Genomic DNA, 19,388 nt, shown 5'->3' on the forward strand with positions numbered 1-19,388 from the left:
CATCGTGACTTGTCACAACTGTCAAACAACAGGACAGCCAGCAAAGCTCGAACAGCTACAAATGTCAGAACTTCCAATGGCGGTGTGGACAACGTTGGCAGCTGACTTCTTTGGGCCACTGGACACGGACAACTATCTGCTCATGATCATTGACGAGTACTCACGATTTCCCATAGTGCGCCATGTCTCATCAATATCGGCAACAGCGACGCTATCAATATTGGATGACGCATTTGCAGCCTGAGGCTCCCCAGAAACTCTAAAGACAGACAACGGTCCTCCGTTCTCAGGGAAAGAATTCCGCAAATTTATGACCTACCTAGGCATTCATCACAGGCAGATAACGCCTTTATGGCCACAAGTGAACGGCATGGTGGAAAGGTTCATGGGGAACTTAAAGAAGGCTGTCCAACGAGCGAATCTGGCGCAGATCTCCATAGGCCAAGAACTATGTCTGGTATTACGAGACTATAGAAACACCCCCCACAGCTCCACAGAAAGATGTCCCGCTGAGTTAGTTCTGGGGAGGACAAGCAGGACGAGGCTACCACAGGCAGAGCAACGATGCCACCAGAGCACAGCAGCATTGCAGTGAAAGACAAAGAGGCCAAAGAGAAGATGAAAACATATGCAGATGCAAGGTGACATTCCACCCCGTCGCACCTCAAAGAAGGGGACTCAGTGGTAGTGCGTCAGCGACAGCAAAAGAAAGTCCGACAGCGTGTTCTCAAAGGACCCGCTAACGATCATAAACGTGAAGGGGCAAATGATTACGGCAGAGTCGGAACACCACCGAATAACACGGAACAGTTCTCACTTCAAAGGACTGAAGACCATGAATGAAGACAGCCAAGATACTGCAGCAGAAGTAAATAAAGCGATGGATTACAACGGAAAGGGAACAGACAAGGGTGATGGTCCAGCAGAATAATCACAGAAAGAGGCTTGTCAAAGAAGAGTGAGCAGACAGCCGAAAAGACTTATTGAAGAAATGCAGTGATGGGGATGCATACATATCATTTTCTTTTTACTTTGAGCTACCTCTCCCTCCTTTTCTCCCTATCTCTACATCTCTCTCTGTTTCTCTTCTCTCATCATTTCTTTGTGACAAAGGGGGAGATGGAGTGTCCTGGGATGAAGGGCACTAGGACCCTGCACCGGAGCAAAAGGAAGGAAAGGAACTGAACACCACATCCGGTCAGGGAGTGGGGAAAGGACAGTTTGGGACGAGGAGGGCACGAGGACGGACCTGCATGTGGGCACGACAGAAGCCACAACAAATAAAGGATATCGTAACCCTACCTGATTTTTGCGTGTTTCATTGGGTCCAAGAACACGCCAACTCTGAAGGTAACTTTCCAGTGGAACTAACCTAGTCCCTGTATCTGACCTGTGCTCCATCATGGTCAGCATGAACGTGTGACCTTCCCCCAGTCTAGTGCGACCAGATGATATGGATCTTTGCGCTTTTAGATGCTATCTTCACTAAAAACTTTAACATTGCATATCTCCAATTCTACTGATTGGATTTATGTTCTGCTATCATTTTAACTATTAAAATGCACTCTATGTTTCTAAATTGGCTTGGTATTTTTCTTGTGTTGTGATTTCACTTTATTACTGCTTATATGCTGCATAAATGCTTTACACATTTACACTAAGTTTAGCCTGACTGCTTTTGTGCTTGAGGCCTTATGGTTTCACTGGGAAAAGGTATGTTGGATTCCTTCAGTGTAATTTGTTTATAATGAAATTGTATGACAAAGCAAGTAGGTTGACTTACTTATTGTGAAAATCATGCGTTAAAGCCTGTGGACTTTTAAGGGTGGATTGTTATTACACTACGCAGGTTTTTTGTTACATGGAATTTTGCACATTACCTTAGGCAAGGGTTTTGGTGCTGGGGACCCACCTGAAAAAAACATGGAATAGACGATGTGCACTCTGGTAATGATTTAGGCTCTGTTAGAAGAGATTTGGTATTGATATTATGTATATATTCATAATTTTATTACAGCATACTTTCTAGTTGGCTTGTGAAAAGGCTTATGACCATTATAGTCAATCAAACAATCAATCAGGGGTTTGTAGAGCGCGCTACTCACCCGTGAGGGTCTCAAGGCGTTGGGGCGGGGGGGGAGAGAGGGTGGCTGCAGCTCCGCTTTATTCGAAGAGTCAGGAATTGAGGCTCTTCCTGAAGGTGTTCAGAGTGGTGGAGCATCTGATGTGGACTGGGAGCTCGTTTCAGCCAGGTCTTTGCGGCGATGTGGGAGAAGGCTCTTCCGCCTGCTCTGGTTCTGCGGATGTGTAGGGTCTCTGCCAGGGCGAGGTCGGCGGAGCAAAGGTTCCTTTTGGGTACATAGAAGGAGACTCCTTTGTTAAGGTATTTGGGCCCGATGTTGTGGAGGGCATTTTAGGCGTGGGTTAGTAGCTTGAATGTCACTCTCTTCTCAATGGGGAGCCAGTGGAGGTCTCATAGGTGCTGCGTCATGTGTTCGTATCGTGGGGTTCCGAGGACGAGTCTGGATGCTGTGTTCTGGATGGTTTGGAGCTTCTGTGGCAGGGTTTGTTGATTCCTGCATAGACGGCATTACCGTAGTCCAGTCTGCTGGTTATGAGTGCGTGGGTGACGGTCTTCCTGCATTCGGGGGATCCACTTGAAGGTCTTGTAGAGGATGCGAAGGGAGTTGAAACAGGCAGAGGCGACGGCGTTGGTCTGGCGGGTCATGGTAAGGGAGGAAACTAGAACGATGCCGAGGTTCCAGGCATGGTCCATCGGGGTGGGTGGGTTTCCAAGTGCAGGGGGCCACTAGGAGCTGTCCCATGCAGTGGGGGAGAGTCCGAGGATGAGGACTTAAGTCTTCCCTGAGTTCAGTTTTAGGCAGCTGTCGTTCATCCATGTTGTGATGTCTTTCATTTCTTCTTGGAATCTGAGTCTGGTGTCCTCGGGGTTCTTCATGAGAGAGAGAGGATGAGCTGGGTGTCGTCGGCGTAGGATACTAGTAGGTCTGAGTTGTTTATGGAGCCAAGCCTATGATAAAGGCTATAGGCTTGATTGTTTACAACGAAAGATTACAATAAAGGCAGTAGGCCTGACATATTGATTGTGAAAGGCATATAATAAAGTCACTAGGCATTGAGGGGTGGCTTGTTATTACTCTGTATTAAAGCCCACAGATGGGTATTTTGTTATGTGGAATCTCGCAGATTACTGTGGTTGGCCAGGGGCTTGGTGCTGTTGACCCCCTCTTACAAAATGTGCGTACAGAAGATTTGTGTTGTCAGAATCCTTGTTAGGTCCACTTAGGAGTCACATTTTGTATAGTATGTAATTGTATTGCTGTTTGCCTGATGTTTGTCTTCTGGGAAAGAGCTCACGCTCAGTGAGGAGGCCTCCGCTGGCTATGGTGATTGGCCAATGAGAACAGCTACAAACCTGATTAGTTCACTTGGGATGGGTCTGACCTGTTTGTTATGAAAAGGGTATGAGAACCGCATTAGGCCTGACATATTGATTGTAAAAAGCTTGTGTTAAAATCAATAGGCGTTTAAGGGTGGATTTGTAATTTGTTTTATGAAAGGTTACAGATTACCTTTTGTAGGAAAGAATTTGGTTGTTTGTTACTGCCTCTGATAAAGCTGAGAGGTGGATGATTTGCATTGTAAGGGTACCCTTCTTAGCAGTCAGCCAGGATCTTGTAATAAAAAAAAATTAACTAATACATGCATCCATATACATAAATATATATCCTTTAGATAATTAGATGGCCTCTGGGCCAGCTCTGTTCTGCCACTGGTCTTCGGAGTGTCGTTTACACTCGGCCTCCATCCATGACAGCGGACTGTATGGGTTCATGGTTCAGTCCACATTAGTCAATGTCTCTGGTTCCCTGTGAATGATGGGATATTCTGTTCACATGTGTACATCCGCCTAACAATGAGTGCGCTTCAGTGCCACAGTGGAATGGCCAGCCCTTTCCTTTTCAATTTTCTTCTTTTATAGTCCCCCCTTTAATTTCTAAACAGCATACTACAGTCCTCTAGGAAGTGGTAACGGGTCTCTTGATTGCTGTACATTTTATTTGCTGTGAAGGAGGCCATTATGGAATGCTTTTGGCCATAGTCTACCGTTGTTTCACCGTTCCAAGATTGTCAACACACTGGTTCAAACAGTGGGGGCATGCTGTAACTTTAAAACTAGGATGGATGATGTACAGTACCTTTGAAAGATGGACACCCTCTGCTATGTTTAGTTTCATTATTGATAGCAAATGCTCACCGTGTTTAGATGGCAGCATGTTTTATTTTTGTACTTATGTTCTGTTAATTTACCTATAGTATATTTTTGAGTTTGTGTGTGTTCTATTGTATTTTTGTCAGAAAGTGAGTGTAGGAATGAGTTAGTGGATAAATGAGTGGAAAGATGAGTGACAGACTACATGCATGATGGCTTACTGAGTGCCTAAACCCATCAGTGACACAAAAGGCACATTCCTTCATAAACCTGACCTATTGGCATTGCCAGTGCTTGTGTTTCAATTAGGCTAAGAAGTGATGTGTTTCGACTTGCAATGATAGGAATATTCTGCGATGAAGGGGGGCCTTCATTCACGCATCAGTGAATTCATTTTGGTAAAACCTACATGTAATTAATTGCTATTTCTTTAATTAAGATCTGTAATATGTGATTTCTGTTGACAGTAATTCTAATTATTAGAATCTGAATTCATGTTACATGGAATCTTGCAGATTAAATTAGTAGCCAATGCTTTTGGTGTTGTTGCCCCTTCTCATAAACCATGGGTATAGAAAGTGGTTTGCTCTCAGTGCAGTCGGCCCATGCTCCTCCCATGGACGGCCTCCCAGAAGGAAATGTAACACAATTCCGCGCAAGCCTCTCCACTGCGTTACATGTTGTTTACAGAGCTACGAAAGGCAGGGCAAATCGCCCCTTGTGCGGCTTTGCAAATTTATACTATCATTTTGCGTCATGGATGCGTCACAAAAGTGTTGCAAGAGTGATGCAAAATGTTAGTGCATATGGGCCTTAGTTTCCAAATCTTGCACCATGACTCCTCCTTTTCTCTGACTTGGTATCTGGTGAGATGCGACGCTCAAGTAGAGGACTTACTGCTGGACTTCCATGCGCAAGGTCGTATTTTCACTCGGTGGTACCTAATACAAGTCTACGAGAGAACAGGCCGCATGGGCCATAGGACTTTCACTGTAGACGAAGACCAAGAGACAGAGGTGGAGAACCACATTCCACGAGGTCTGTGGCCAATGAGCTTTGATTCTAGAGGGCACAACCAACCAGAATACTCACCAAAGACCTGAAGATTGGTTGCATATTGTGTTTGAAGCTGAGCATGAGCACGGTTCTTGAGCTCCACGCGACAGTAGTAGTGCCCTTTGGCTGCCACATTCTTGATCTCAAGCGAGAGGTCGTTCTTCAGTGGATCGCCCACTAATCGGTACTGATTAGTCCCATCGGTGCAAGGTTTCTCCAGGGTCACCACAGAGCTGCCATTACAGAAAGAGCACTGGAATATGGTCTGCTCTCCGGAACCCTCCTGTCCCAAGAGCCAGGTGGCCTCAATCACCCCTTGGTAGTCAGGGTTTGGGTACGTGAAGTTGCAGGGGAGCACGGCCGACTGCCCTTTTAGCGCCAAGATCCTTTCTGCAGTAGTCATGGACCAGTCTGGTAAGCCTTCCATGGTGTAAGTTCTAAACATGATCCCTGTGGAACCTGCAAAAAGGAACATAGGATAATGAGTCTCAGTCTACTGTTTGCTACTGGCTTGCTTTACTACAGTCCATGTGTGAGCAGGTCTCAAGCTTCACCTCCTGGGACTATATGATGTTACATCGCGGTGGTTACACCACAATACCTTTACAACGCAGGCATTACAATGCTAGTCGTTACAACGACCTGCGTTGGAAGGCGCTGGACTTAGGAAAACTATGATTTACTATTCCAACTCTACATACAGTAGGGAAGGTGTTGGAATAGTAAATCATACTATTCCTTAGGTTAGAGCGCCAACTACTGCAAGTCATTGTAATGACTTTCATGTATACCTGCGTTGTGAAGGTATTGGCGTTGCACGCCCTTCGAAAACAAGCAAACGGGAAGTGCACTGTTTTTCTAAACGAACGTCTTAATATTGCTATATGCCCCACATGTAACCTCAAACTTGATGCGCCTCAGTTATGCAAACAGACTATGCCAAGCAATAACAATAAGCAGACTTGGAAGCTTGCGAGTTTAAATTGGCGTTCACTTTGCAAACATAAACTGAATATTCATGACCTTCTCTTAGACAACACACTGGATGCTCTGTTTCTCACAGAGACATGGCTGAATGACAGCTCAGGTCCGGATGTTGCACAAGCACTTCCTCTATCATTTATAAAAAATCTTATAAATGCTATCTTGAACCCCTATCCTTGAACGCCTGTGAGATAGCTTGTTTTAAACTGTCATTGCTTCCTACCTTTACACTAACCGGCCTACTGATATACCGACCACCCGGCTCGGCAACAACCTGGACATCTCAGTTCTCTGATTTAGTAGGCTCTCTTCTGATTGACACAAGCACTTTCTTGATTGTAGGGGACCTAAATATTCACTTAAACGACCCTCAAAATACAGCTGCCAATAATCTGATCAATGACTTGGTGGCCATGCACATTATGCTTCATAATCAGGGGGCCACTCATAGAGATGGCCACTTACTCGACCCTATATTTGGCAACCTCCCTCAGATCCAATGCCTTCCTGCCTTGCCCCTTCAATGGTCAGATCACTTTCTTACATACTTTACTATCCCTGGCGGGGGAGCCTCGTCCCCTCCCTACATATCATCCCTCTATGGTCACAGAAACTGGAAGAAACTTGATCTGGCCCAACTGAATTCAGAGTTAGACTCTGTCCCTGAGGATCTTCTGAGTGGCGAAATTAACATGGAGGCCATAGCTGCTTCAACGGACAGGTGGCTCCTGGGAGCCATTGACATCTGCCTGCCGCTTACTAATAAGAGAATTAAACCTCACAACACTACCGCGCCATGGTTTAACAACGCACTCAAGGCAGCTAAATCCAAATGTAAACGCTACGAGCGTCTCTGGAGGAAAGACTATTCTCATATTTCTGGGGAAACCTACAAAAAGGAACTCAAGAAATACCATAGGGAGTGTGCTGCAGCTCGTGCAGCCTATGTCACCCAGACTATCTCCGCTGCATCTAACAAATCGAGGACATTATTTAACTTAGTTAAAGAATTGGCAGGATCAAAGTCTACTGCTGATCCCCCCTCTTTGAATGCTCAATGTGACGAACTGGCTCAGTTTTTTACAAACAAAATTGAAAGAATCTATGATGATATTTCTAAGCAGAAACCGAAAGAAACAAATAACAATACTGCCAATAATAATCAACAAACACAATCTGCGCTAACATATCACCCTCTAATTTGCTGGCCTGAGATTACTATCCAAAATCTACAAGAAATTGTTAGAAAACTAAAATCGGGCTCCCCGGTAGATACTCTCCCTGTGTCAATACTCAAGAAACTTGACACCAGGCATTTGTCATTGATCTGTAAAATCTTAAACCAGTCCCTCGTCTCTGCCACTGTCCCTATACCATGGAAACATGCTAAGGTCACACCATTGTTAAAGAAACCTACGGCTGACCCCAAAGTTCTGGGTAACTTTCGCCCGATCTCCCTGTTACCCGCATTTTCCAAACTTTTGGAAAAACACGTTCATAACCATCTGGCCCACTACTTAGAGATAAATGACATCTTCCACTCCTCTCAGTCTGGCTTCCGACCCGGTTACTCAACCGAGACTACCCTTTTGGGGGTCGTAGAACATCTGCGGAGCCTAGTTGACAAGGGACTTTCTGCTGCACTGATATTACTTGATCTCAGTGCAGCATTCAACACCATCTCTCACAGGATCCTGCTCGACTCCCTTTCTGATGTTGGCATAAGGGGAATTGCTCTTGACTGGCTAACCTCTTTCTTAGATCAGCGCTCTTTCCAAATTAATTCCAACAAGGGCACCTCCGGTGTCTATCAGTCCCCTTATGGTGTCCCCCAGGGCTCGGTGCTCAGCCCCCTGCTTTTTAACTTATACTTGGCCCCTCTTGCCCGTATCGCAGAAAATGAAGGCCTAACCATGTTTAGTTACGCTGACGATTCTCAAATAATCTTCTCACTGTCTAGTACAGACAAGGACTCACCTTCGCCCCTGAAATCTGGCCTTGCCAAAATCGCAACCTGGATGCGGACCAATCTGTTGAAACTTAACAGAGAAAAAACAGAGGTTCTAATCTTTGGTCCCAGCCCTGATCTATGGAATGCCTCCCGCTGGCCATCCATCATGGGCCCTCTTCCCATCCCATGTGACCAAGTCCGTAACCTAGGTATAACTATCGACAAAGGACTTACGATGCAGCCTCAAGTCGGGAAACTCACTGCCATGTGTTTTATAATCCTGAGATGGCTCCGTAAGATAATATGGATGCTCCCGGAAGACACCAAGAAATCTGTAGTCAATGCCCTAATCACCTCAAGGCTTGACTACTGGAATGTCCTTTCCCTAGGGGCAACCCAAGCTATAATGAAACGACTGCAGCGTGTACAATATGCTGCGGCCCGTCTGTTGCGCAAGTGCCACAGAAGAGAACACATGTCGGAACACCTAAAAATTTTGCATTGGCTTAAAATTGAGAGCAGAGTAAAATTTAAGACTCTCTGCTTTATGCATAAGATCAAATTTGGTTCTGCCCCAAGATACCTAAAATCCCTGGTTCATGCCTATCTTCCCACTCGGCATCTTAGATCCTTTTCCCAGGGCCTTTTTAGTGTGACAAAAGTCCGGCTTTCCAGAATGGGAGGCAGGTCTTTTTCCTACCTAGGTCCTAAGTTTTGGAATTCCCTCCCCCTAAAAATGTGCACTGAAACCAATCTCGTCACTTTCCGTAGATCCCTGAAAACCTGGCTGTTCAACCAGTAGACCTGGCCTGGCTAACATCTCCCTCCCTTCCTTTCCCGCACTCAATCTTTCTACCAGCGCCGGGAAACTCTTTTTGGGTAGCTGTAGCACTTTACAAATCAAATAAATAAATACATTGTGGTGTAAACACCGCGATGTAACCGATGTTTCCCATTTACGAAAGTTTGAGCTATTGGCATTGTAACCCCTTCACTGTGTGTGTCGGTTAACGACTGTCGCAAGCACTACCTCGGTAGTGTTGCACACGTCTGTTGGCCGACGCGGCCCCGCGCACTCGTTTAAACCGCCGGAATTCACGCCGCGGTTAATCGGGTAAACAGCAATGCATTTTATTTATGTGTTGTTTTTAAAACAGATAAATAAAATGCATCATCATTTACAATGCCGATAGCTTAACCTCCCTCAAGCGCGTGAGTTATTGCATTGCAAATGTATGCTATAATTTTTTTTTAAAGCAGTAAGAGAGAGCTTGTCCTGCCTGCTATTGAGAAAATAGTGCTTGGAGGCTGTAATTAAAGCCTTATCGAGTAATAACACACGTAACATGGGGTGTCCTCATGGGAGGTTACAAAATGAGACAAGGCAGTAGTACTGAGGAGGGACTACTAAAATTATTGACGAATGAACAGCCCTAGTTTACAGTGGACATAACACATAATAGCCACCTCTACAATGCCGCTAGCAGCAAGATGATATTAGTAATAAGTGCTCCCCAATGCTGTTTGATTTTTATTGCTCAAATTCATCTCTAAATAAGTTTTGCAATTCAACCATTTTTCTCCAAACATCACTTATGAGCTCTGAAAATACACACACTTTCATTTTTTACGTACAAAAATTAATTTAACCAAGGAGAAGCTTCTAATTTAGTTGACTGGGCTGCACACAGGAGAGCTATTCATAGGTAGGTGGAGAGCTACGCTACTGGTTGGAGAAGCATACAGCATGGGTATCCCTTCAGTTACCCAAACCTGGTAGACAGCAGAGCATTGCCTCAAGTTGCACATATTGGGCCACGAGACAGCAAAGTTTGCCCGCGGCGACAAAGTCTTGTTATAGGTGCAGACGCGAGAGTAAGACAAAGCCTTAAATCAATATTTTTATATAATGCAATTACTAAGTGCAATAAAGCCATTAAACTGCATGGACACAGAAATACCAGAGAATATTTCTTAACTTTCGAGTTTTGTATATATTTTTCAATTGTTGTTTTAAAAACAGTTTTTTTTATTTCCTTAGAGCCAATATTTGAGCATATTGGAATTATTAAGTGCACGAAAGCCATGACATTTTGTTTAAAAAACAAACATTTTTGAACTGCTAAGTTTAGCAAAAATATCTTCTTTTAAACGCTATACTTTTATTATTGAATACTACGTTAAAGATTACAGCTCTGCATTAACTGAAGATTACATACAGCTCTGCACTCACTGAACTAACAATATGCTTATGATTAGTTTTCATTTAAATGTACAGTCTAACATTATGATTGCGTCATTCTATTGTCAATGTAATTGTCTCCTATACTAAACGTTTACCTTAAGGCTATTCACAAGTTCTACCTCTGTAATGATTGTAACCAGTTTACACACTATGGAGGTACAATAAGCTCTAGGAAGAAGGCACACACACACGGCCTTGGAAAGCAGTATATGTTACCACTGTTAATAGGTGCTCTGCTACGATCTCTCAAGAAGGCTTCACACCATGCCCCTTTCTAGCGGCGAAAAAAAACAAGCATTTGCAATGCAATCGGTCTCACCTTTGTGACCTTATAAGTATTTAGCCAGGCAGTAGATTATCCTGGGTGCTGCAACATGGAAACTTTAACTCTAATAGGAACACCCTTATTCCAGCTTTTACAACCAACTTATTCAATATGCATGTTTATATGAAATATTATTACACGTTTGATACATTTCTGTGTTATCCCTTTGGTTCTGCAGCTGCAGCTCTTGACCTTTGAACTCCACATCCTTCACACATAGGGAGGTCAATGTTTAAAGGTTTGTGCAAGATTCCCTTGCTGCTCTTAAAGAGAAGAAGAAGGGTTGAAATGAAATCACCACCCAAAGTCAGGAATGTTTGCTCTGCCTTCTTTTTTAGGCTGTGGAATGTTAATCACACAAACTTTACAACAGCTCCAGGGAGCCTGAGAATGAGTGGCAGTGGTATATTTGTGCCTCTGCTAGTGGCTCTGACAATGGTACATGGAAACGCAGGCTGAGGCAGGCACTTCAGAATGAATCTCTCTGAATACGAAAAGGTGACACAACAGGGAGTGCCCATGCGTGTAAATGTAAACAGTTCCCACCATGGGTGGACCCCACCTCATACTTCACTGCCTCCCCACTATAATCACCCCACGACCAGGAGACACAACACCCTTTCACATGAGTTCATTCACCTAACAATGTTCACATCCAAAGTGAAAGAACAATGTTGCACGTCAATAATCAACACATTTCCCATTTCACCAGCGCAATAAAATGTGCTAAAATGCATGCACATGATGCAGCACTGCGTATTAATTTGAATTATTTTTTAACAACGTAATTATTTCCAAGAATCTATGTGCAGTGAAGCACCTACAAGTAGGTTAACTTGCACTTCACCCTGTATGAGAGCCAAGTTATGAGAACACGGTGTAGGAACGGCTTCTCGGTTAAAATGTGCTACGTTATTCCAGTACTTGAGGCCCGGTGACACGTGGACTGTAGTAAAACCAGAATCCGGGGGCTGAAGGCGACGCTTGAGGTCCGCTGACACGTGGACTGTAGTAAAACCAGAATCCAGGGTCTGAAGGGGAAGCTTGAGGCCCGCTGATGGACAACATTGGTTACATCACGGTGTTTACAGCGCAATACCTTTACAACGCAGGTATTACAACGAAAGTCATTACAACGACTTGCAGTAGATGGCGCACCTAACCTAAGGAATAGTATGATTTACTATTTCAACACCTTCCCTACTGTACGTTGACTGGAGTTGGAATAGTAAATCATACTATTCCTAAGTCCCGCGCCCTCCAACGCTAGTCGTTGTAACGACTTGTGTTGTAATGCCTGCGTTGTAAAGGTATTGCCGTGTAAACACCGCACTGCAACACCATATATTCCTCGTAAATGCAAGTCCTATTGCATTACAAATGCTTGTTTGCATTTGTCTCTCTTGCTATAGGTCTAAGTTTGATGATAAAAAACAAGTCCCGATAAAAAACAATTGAGTCCAGGTTACCACAGCCACCAAACACCAGCACAAATTATTCACTGGGTTGTATTCACACGAAGGGTGGGGTCTTTGTGATGTCAGTTCTCACCTAGAAACTTATGGCAAGTGATAGACCTGGCACCATTGCATGGGTCTCCCTTCCATTTTTGCTGTTGCCTCATGTGTTTTTGCTGGTATTAAATGCTTTGGGCACTGTGCCACTGTTGCCCAGTGCCACAGTGCAAGTGCTCCATATCGTAAATTAATGTATTCATTTGTGATTCCATGATTGGCTGATTTGGTTTACTTGTCAGACCCTTGTGTAGTGCACCAGGAGTGCCCAGGGCCTGTAAACTAAATGCTGCTGGTGGGCTTGCAGCACTGGTTGTACCACCCACAGAAGCAACCTTGTAAAATGTGTCTAAGGCCTGCCATTGCAGAGCCAGTGTGCAGTCTGGTACTACCATGTTGACTGAGCACGTGCACCCACTTGCCAGTCCCTAATTCCTTCCCTTTTCTTCACATCAGACACCCCTATGGGAGGGCAGGGTGCATTGTAAGTATAAGGTAGGACAAGTACTGATGTGTGGGACATGTCCTAATAGTGAATTACAGCCATTTTCGTTTTTCACTATTGCAAGGCTACCTGTTCTCCATAGGCCAGAATGGGCAGTTAGATTATTACATGTTATAATCCTAACTAACTCAGGGAGCATGGTAGAAATTTTAGTTTAGTATGCCTGAACTCAGAATGATCAAATACATCTTTCAGTGAAGCTGGTTTTAACATTCTGTGTTTGAAAATACCACTTTTAGAAAGTAGGTATTTTCTTGTCTAAACTTTCCAAGCCTGCCTCTGCTAGGTTGTGTATTCCTTGTCTGGAGTTTTTGAGTGACAGGGCTGGGGGATTCCAGGAAACAGAATGAGTCAGCCCAGTGGTAAATAGAGAGATCTGCATCTAGATGGGTGGGAGGAGTTGCACCTGGGACCTGAATAGGGCTGTGCCTGCCTTTCACAATGCCGGCTCCACCCCCTGTGGTGCGTCTGATGTCTTTGCCCTGCACTGTGAAAGAAGAGAAGGAATCATGTCAACAAAGTGCTCCAGGGCTGTGCTTTCCCTCCACAATGCTGGCTACACCTCCTGTGGGGCATCTGATGTTTCTGCACTGCACTGTGAAAGGAAAGAAGGAGTCATGTAAACAGTGCCCCAGAACTGGTTTGGTCTGGGCAAAGGTTCCTCTGCCCCCAGAGGACAAAGGATTTTGGGGTATAAGTATTGGGACCCTGATTCCAAGAAATTAATCACTTTTGGACTACAAGAAGAAACCTTTGCTGAGGAGAGGAACCTGAAGAACCTAAGGAGAGACTATCCCTAAGCTGAACTGCTGTTTGGAGGATTGTCCTGCAGTGGTTGCCTGACTGCCAAAGAAAGAAGAAAGGACTTTGTTTGCACTTTATTCGACTTGTGAAGGATCTCCAAGGGCTTGGAAAAGAGTTTGCCCCCTGACTGAAGTCTCAGGACCAGTAGACTTCACCAGCCTTTGTGGATTGCTGCTGGAACCACTGTTTCAGTGGCTACAGAGGCAGGGAGCTCTGACTGACTCCCACGACCGGTCCGGTGTCCTGTAGGCACCGCGTCGAACAATGTCCGCATCGAACAACGTAAGCTCTGAGCTCACCAACTCCCTCCTGACGCTGTCACCGAGCCGTTGCCCGCACCGCGACTTGTGGACACTGCGGCGTGCAACGCCTCGCTAGACCAACTCGTACTGGTCTGACCGACGCGGTCACTGTTGCTGACTTTGAGTCCTGTGAACGCATCGGAGTTGGGCACCGCCTCGCACGCTTTGCAACACACCGCCTGACTCGTACCGCTGTCTGGACTGATCGATGCCAACTCCTGAACTCCGGGTCCGTCGCCGCAGCGCAAGCTGCAAGCACCGCAACGAAGCACCGTCTCACCCTGCAACGTACGCTTTGGACCCACCGACTTCATCAACGGGCCACTGCCTGCACCGCATCGAAGGACAACGCATCCTGCAACGCTTTCTTTTCTGCAATGCGATCAACGCCAAACCCGGCTCGCACGCCCATGCCGGCCGCATCAAGTAAAGGTACTGTGACCGAGTCTGTCGACATTTGAGTGGGTCCGTACTGACGCGGTCCAATGGATTTTTTAGACTCTGTGTTATTTCAGCAACCCTGTAGCTGTACAGGGCTACCGACTCACACAGAACTTTGATTTAAACCTTTTTAACAAGAACTCTTGATTTCTTATAGTATTGTGGATTATTTTTGTTATTTATGGTCTGTGGTAACTCTATATAAAAGATACTTATTTCTGTAAATATACCACCTGTGTGGTGTCCATTTGTGGTGTTGTCACTTGATTACCGTATGTGTTCACAAATGCGATACACACTGCCTCTGAGATAAGCCTGTCTGCTCGTGCCAAGCTACCAAGGGGGTGAGCAGGGGTTATTTTAGGAGTGTACCCTCTTAACCTGACTAGAGGAGAGGGTCCCTATTTGTCACAAGTACCTACCTGTGCCAACTAGAGACCCCCACTTCTAACAGCAAGCAACTAGATACAAAGACCCTGATTTAGAAACTGGATGTCCTGTCTGCCGTATAGAGATGGTTAGGGTGGACGGGACACCTAGGTGCCCTCCCAGATATCAGTCACTTCCTTTGAAGGCCTCACGAGTGGCTTTGAATAAATCTGGCCTCTGGTCAGTGCCCTTCATGCGCCTCATCAAGGCGCGCATTTTTATAATTATTACGACTTAGGTACCAGTGCCAAGACACCCACTGTTGGTATTAGTGCGCTATGCAGACAGACGCGCGCAGGCAAGCCCGTCTTCGCCCGTCAGCGTCCTGGAGGTGTCCGGCGCAGGCCATAATGCCAGTTGTACCAGCGTTAAGGTCTCACCTACACCATATAATAGGGAGTCTTTATTGAGTTGTATTCAAACATCTGTATGGCGGTGCGGTGTTGTTGACCTCTGCTTACGGTCAGATTTTTGCTGCAAGAACTGTAGGTGGTCCCTGCCTCTTGCCAAATCACCAGCTTTTGAGATCCTCTACAGTGACAAAGACGGCAGAGACATTAAAAAATCTTGGGGCATTAGGGCTGCCCTGTTTAATTGCTGTTTCTTGCAATAACATGCTACACACTTATATGATTTACTTGCTGATGAAAAACTGATTTTCTGTTTCTTACTGAAACCTGGCTTTCCGATGCCTCTAACTCCAATATTGCTATGGCTGTCCCTATGGGTTACAAGATTCTTAGGAAGGACAGATTGGTAGGGAAGGGGGGGGCTTGGCAATAATTTTCAGGCATGACTTAGATTGTTCTCAAATCTCTACTGAAGCTATAGAGTCCACAGAGTTTCTAGGTTTTCGTTGTATCATTTCCCCTCACGAGAGCTTCTCGGGGTTCCTGATATATAGGCCCCGGGCGCCATTAGTAATTTTATCTCTTCACTTAATTCAGCCACTTCTTCGCTGGCCCTAAAATTCAACAATTGTTTTATTTTAGGGGATTTTAATATGCACATGGATCACGATAAAGATCGCCATGCTCATCTTTTAACGGAAACTTTGCATACTTTTAATCTTCTCTGTTATTTCCTCGGCTACTCATGCGAAAGACCATACTTTGGACCAGATTTTTCATAATTTCAACTTAACGGCCAACTCTGCCCTCCCTATCACCTGGTCTGACCATGCTCTTCTTAACTTTGACATCCACCTTGCCGCTGTTGCTCCCCCGGCAACTCTGGTGCAAATATCCTCCATTCACAGGGCATTTCATAAAGTTTCCATTCCTGCGTTAGCAGAAGCCCTAAATTGTTCCTTACCTAGGCTGATGTGCACGGCAGACCAGGATGCTCTCCAATTGGACCTATGGCTGTGCTCCAACATCAAGGCCGTTGCTCCAGCTATTACCCCCTCTTCAAAAAGGTCAACTCCTCCGGCTCCCTGGTATTGTAATCACCTTAGAGAGAGTAAAAGGAACTGCAGAATAAAGGAACGGAAGTGGCGAAAAAGTGTACCATCCCGAAGTTAGGATGGCTTATGAAGATAGCCTAAAGTCTTATCATACTCTGGGTAAAAGGGCCAAGACTGACTTTTATAAATCTAGCATTGATGATGCCCAAAACACGAGTAAAGACATTTGCAGGATAGTTTAATCCTTTGCTTCTCCTAAAGCCTGTGCTATGGCAGGGCCTCCCTCAGAGGAATGGGCAATGAAGATTTTTTCATGGGAAAGTCTCCCTGTTCCAACTGTCACTCTCTAATATAACTGAGGACGAGTTGAATTTTTACAATAATGCTAATTGTAACTCCCACATTTCCGATCCTCCTCTCCTCTGCACTTTCCGTATGTTTCGGCCTAAAGAATCCTTGTCTCTTCTTCAAAGTATCAATTCTGGCTCTCCTTCTGATCCCTGTCCAGCTAATAGTCTGTCTCAGATTGCCTCTACAATCAATCTGATTGCTTATCAGCTTTTTAATATTTCCCTGTCCACCGGCATAATGCCTAAATCATGGAAGCACGCTAAGATTCAGACCTTATTAAAAAAGACTAATGCGGACCCAACAGATCCGGCCAATTATAGGCCGATTTCCTTGCTTCCGGCTCTTTCAAAGGTCTTGGAGAAATTTGTGAACAAAGTTTTGCAAGAACATATTGAAGAAGGTAAGCTCCTCCATGAATCCCAGTCTGGATTCAGGGCCAACTTTAGCATGGAGTCTGCGCTGTTGGAAGTCACTGAGTTTATTAGGGGCGGACTTGATGCGGGAGGCAAGTCCGTTCTGATATTGTTCGATATTGTCAGGGGCGGACTTGATGCGGGAGGCAAGTCCGTTCTGATATTGTTCGATATTGTCAGCGGCCTTTAATACGGTCCCACATGAGAGGCTTTTAAATAGACTTAAGAACATTGTCCACGGTGGGACTGTCCTCAAGTGGATGTCTTCCTACTTGGAAAATAGATCTCTGGACATTTAGATTCCACCCTCCTCCTCTCCGGGCCCGGCTATAAATGTTGGCGTCCTTCAAGGCTCTATTCTTAGCCCCAACCATTTTTAATATCTACCTCTCTCCGTTAGCATTTGTGGTAGAGGAAGCAGGCGCCAAAATTGTCTCCTATGCTGACGACACACAGCTTATTTTTTCGTGTGACAAAGGCTCTGATTTTGATGGGGCAATGGTCAATTCCTGCCTCTTGAAGGTCTTTAGTTGGCTTAAGATAAACCAGCTGAAATGCAATCCGGACAAGACGGAAGTGGTTTTCTTTTGTTGTCACGAAACACCTAACTGGAGCTCCTGGTGGCCTAAGAACTTGCCACCTTGGCCTGCTGAAAAAGAGAAAGTAAAAAATCTAGGAATAATCATCGACAAATCACTGTTGAAGCATCCTCAGATTCAACATCTCTCAAGAGTTTGCGTTGGTTTATTCCGAATACTGAAAAAATTCTTAATTCTTGCCGCTCCTGTTGCTGGAGAGCAGGATCGTTGTGCAGGCTCTTGTGATATCTAAGCTCGATTATGTCAATTGTTTGTACCTTGGTATCCCTAAATCTCTGACCCAGCGACTGCAAGTGATCCAAAATGCGGCTGCCAGAGCCATCACGCGTTCTAGTCTTAGAACATGTATGACCCCGGTTCTTAAATCTTTGCACTGGCTCCGCATTGAAGAGCGGATTGACTTCAAGGCCTTGACTATCTTTTTAAGCTTTTCACAAGGTCGGTGCTGTATACCTTATTAAATGTGCCAACCAGTATTTAACGTCCAGATCCTTATGGTCCTCCGATACTAATTTGGCTATTGTGCCCAACATTCGTCTTACTCGTACAGGCGGCAGATCCTTTGGTTTCCTGGGTGTAAAGCTATGGAACAACCTGCCAGAATCCTTGAGGCTTGACCCTAACTTACTTTCTTTGAGAAAGAGCCTCAAGACATGGTTGTTTCAATAAAACTACTGGCCTTTCTACTCCTCTCTTATCGCTGCGAAAGCGCCAGGACACTTTTGTCGAGTAGCTGTACGCTCTACTAAATACCCGTTTCCATTTTTTTGTTTCATGCACATATGTTCAGTATTCTAGTCATCTGCTGCAAGGAACTACCGGAAACAGGCTGGGCTTGTTTGTAGGAGGAGTTTATATATGCAGCAAACTTTGTGACACTCCATGACCAGGGACCACAGAGTCACATTGTGACACTACGTAGCCAGGGACAACGCAGTCACCTTGTGACTCCTCATGGCAGAGAATAAAGAGTCACCTTGTGACATCCCATGGCAGAAACCACGAGTCACCTTGTGACACCCCAGGGCCACGACCCACAGAGCCATCTTGTGACACCCCATGGCAGGGACCACAGAGTCACATTGTGACACCCCACGGCAGAGACCACAGCGTCACCTTGTGACACCCCACGGCAGAGACCACAGCGTCACCTTGTGACACCCCACGGCAGAGACCACAGAGTCACCTTGTGACACCCCACGGCAGGGACCAGAGAGTCACCTTGTGACACCCCATGGCAGGGACCACAGAGTCACCTTGTGACATCCCTTGGCAGGGACCACAGAGTCAGTTGTGACAACCCACAGCAGAGACCACAGAGTCACCTTGTGACACCCCACGGCAGGGACCAGAGAGTCACCTTGTGACACCCCATGGCAGGGACCAGAGAGTCAGCTTGTGACACCCCATGGCAGAGACCACAGAGTCTCCTTGTGACATCCCTTGGCAGGGACCGCAGAGTCACCTTGTGACATTCCACGGCAGAGACCACAGAGTCACTGTTTCAACTACCTACGGACTCTACGGAAGACTATCAAATGGATTCCCACTGATTGCAGAAAGACAGTCACCCACGCTCTCGTCACAAGCAGGCTAGACTACGGAAACGCCCTCTACACAGGAATCAACAAATCTCTACTATGCAAACTCCAAACGATCCAAAACGCAGCCGCCAGGCTAATCTTAGGGACACCTCGCCATGATCACATGACCCCTCACCTGCGAGAACTCCACCTGCCCCACGTCTAGAAGAGGGTCACCTACAAACTACTCACACACGCCTACAAAGCTCTCAACAACATCGGAGCCAGCTACCTCAATGGCAGAATA

The 19,388-nt window shown here is 45.5% G+C and overlaps 1 protein-coding gene across 2 annotated transcripts in view; it reads right to left on the reverse strand.

The window, feature by feature from the left end:
- The window catches only part of LOC147725898 (sialic acid-binding Ig-like lectin 12), a 203,201-nt gene that overhangs the window by 132,536 nt on the left and 51,277 nt on the right, over positions 1–19,388 (reverse strand). For both annotated transcript variants that reach the window (XM_086962817.1, XM_086962818.1), the window contains exon 2: positions 5,327–5,749. In XM_086962817.1, coding sequence (XP_086818943.1) covers positions 5,327–5,749 — 423 coding nt within the window. The remainder of the gene's footprint in view (positions 1–5,326; positions 5,750–19,388) is intronic.

The sequence above is a fragment of the Lissotriton vulgaris genome, chromosome 3_1, assembly GCF_964263255.1.
Source record: "Lissotriton vulgaris chromosome 3_1, aLisVul1.2, whole genome shotgun sequence".
Taxonomy (NCBI): Eukaryota; Metazoa; Chordata; class Amphibia; order Caudata; family Salamandridae; genus Lissotriton; species Lissotriton vulgaris.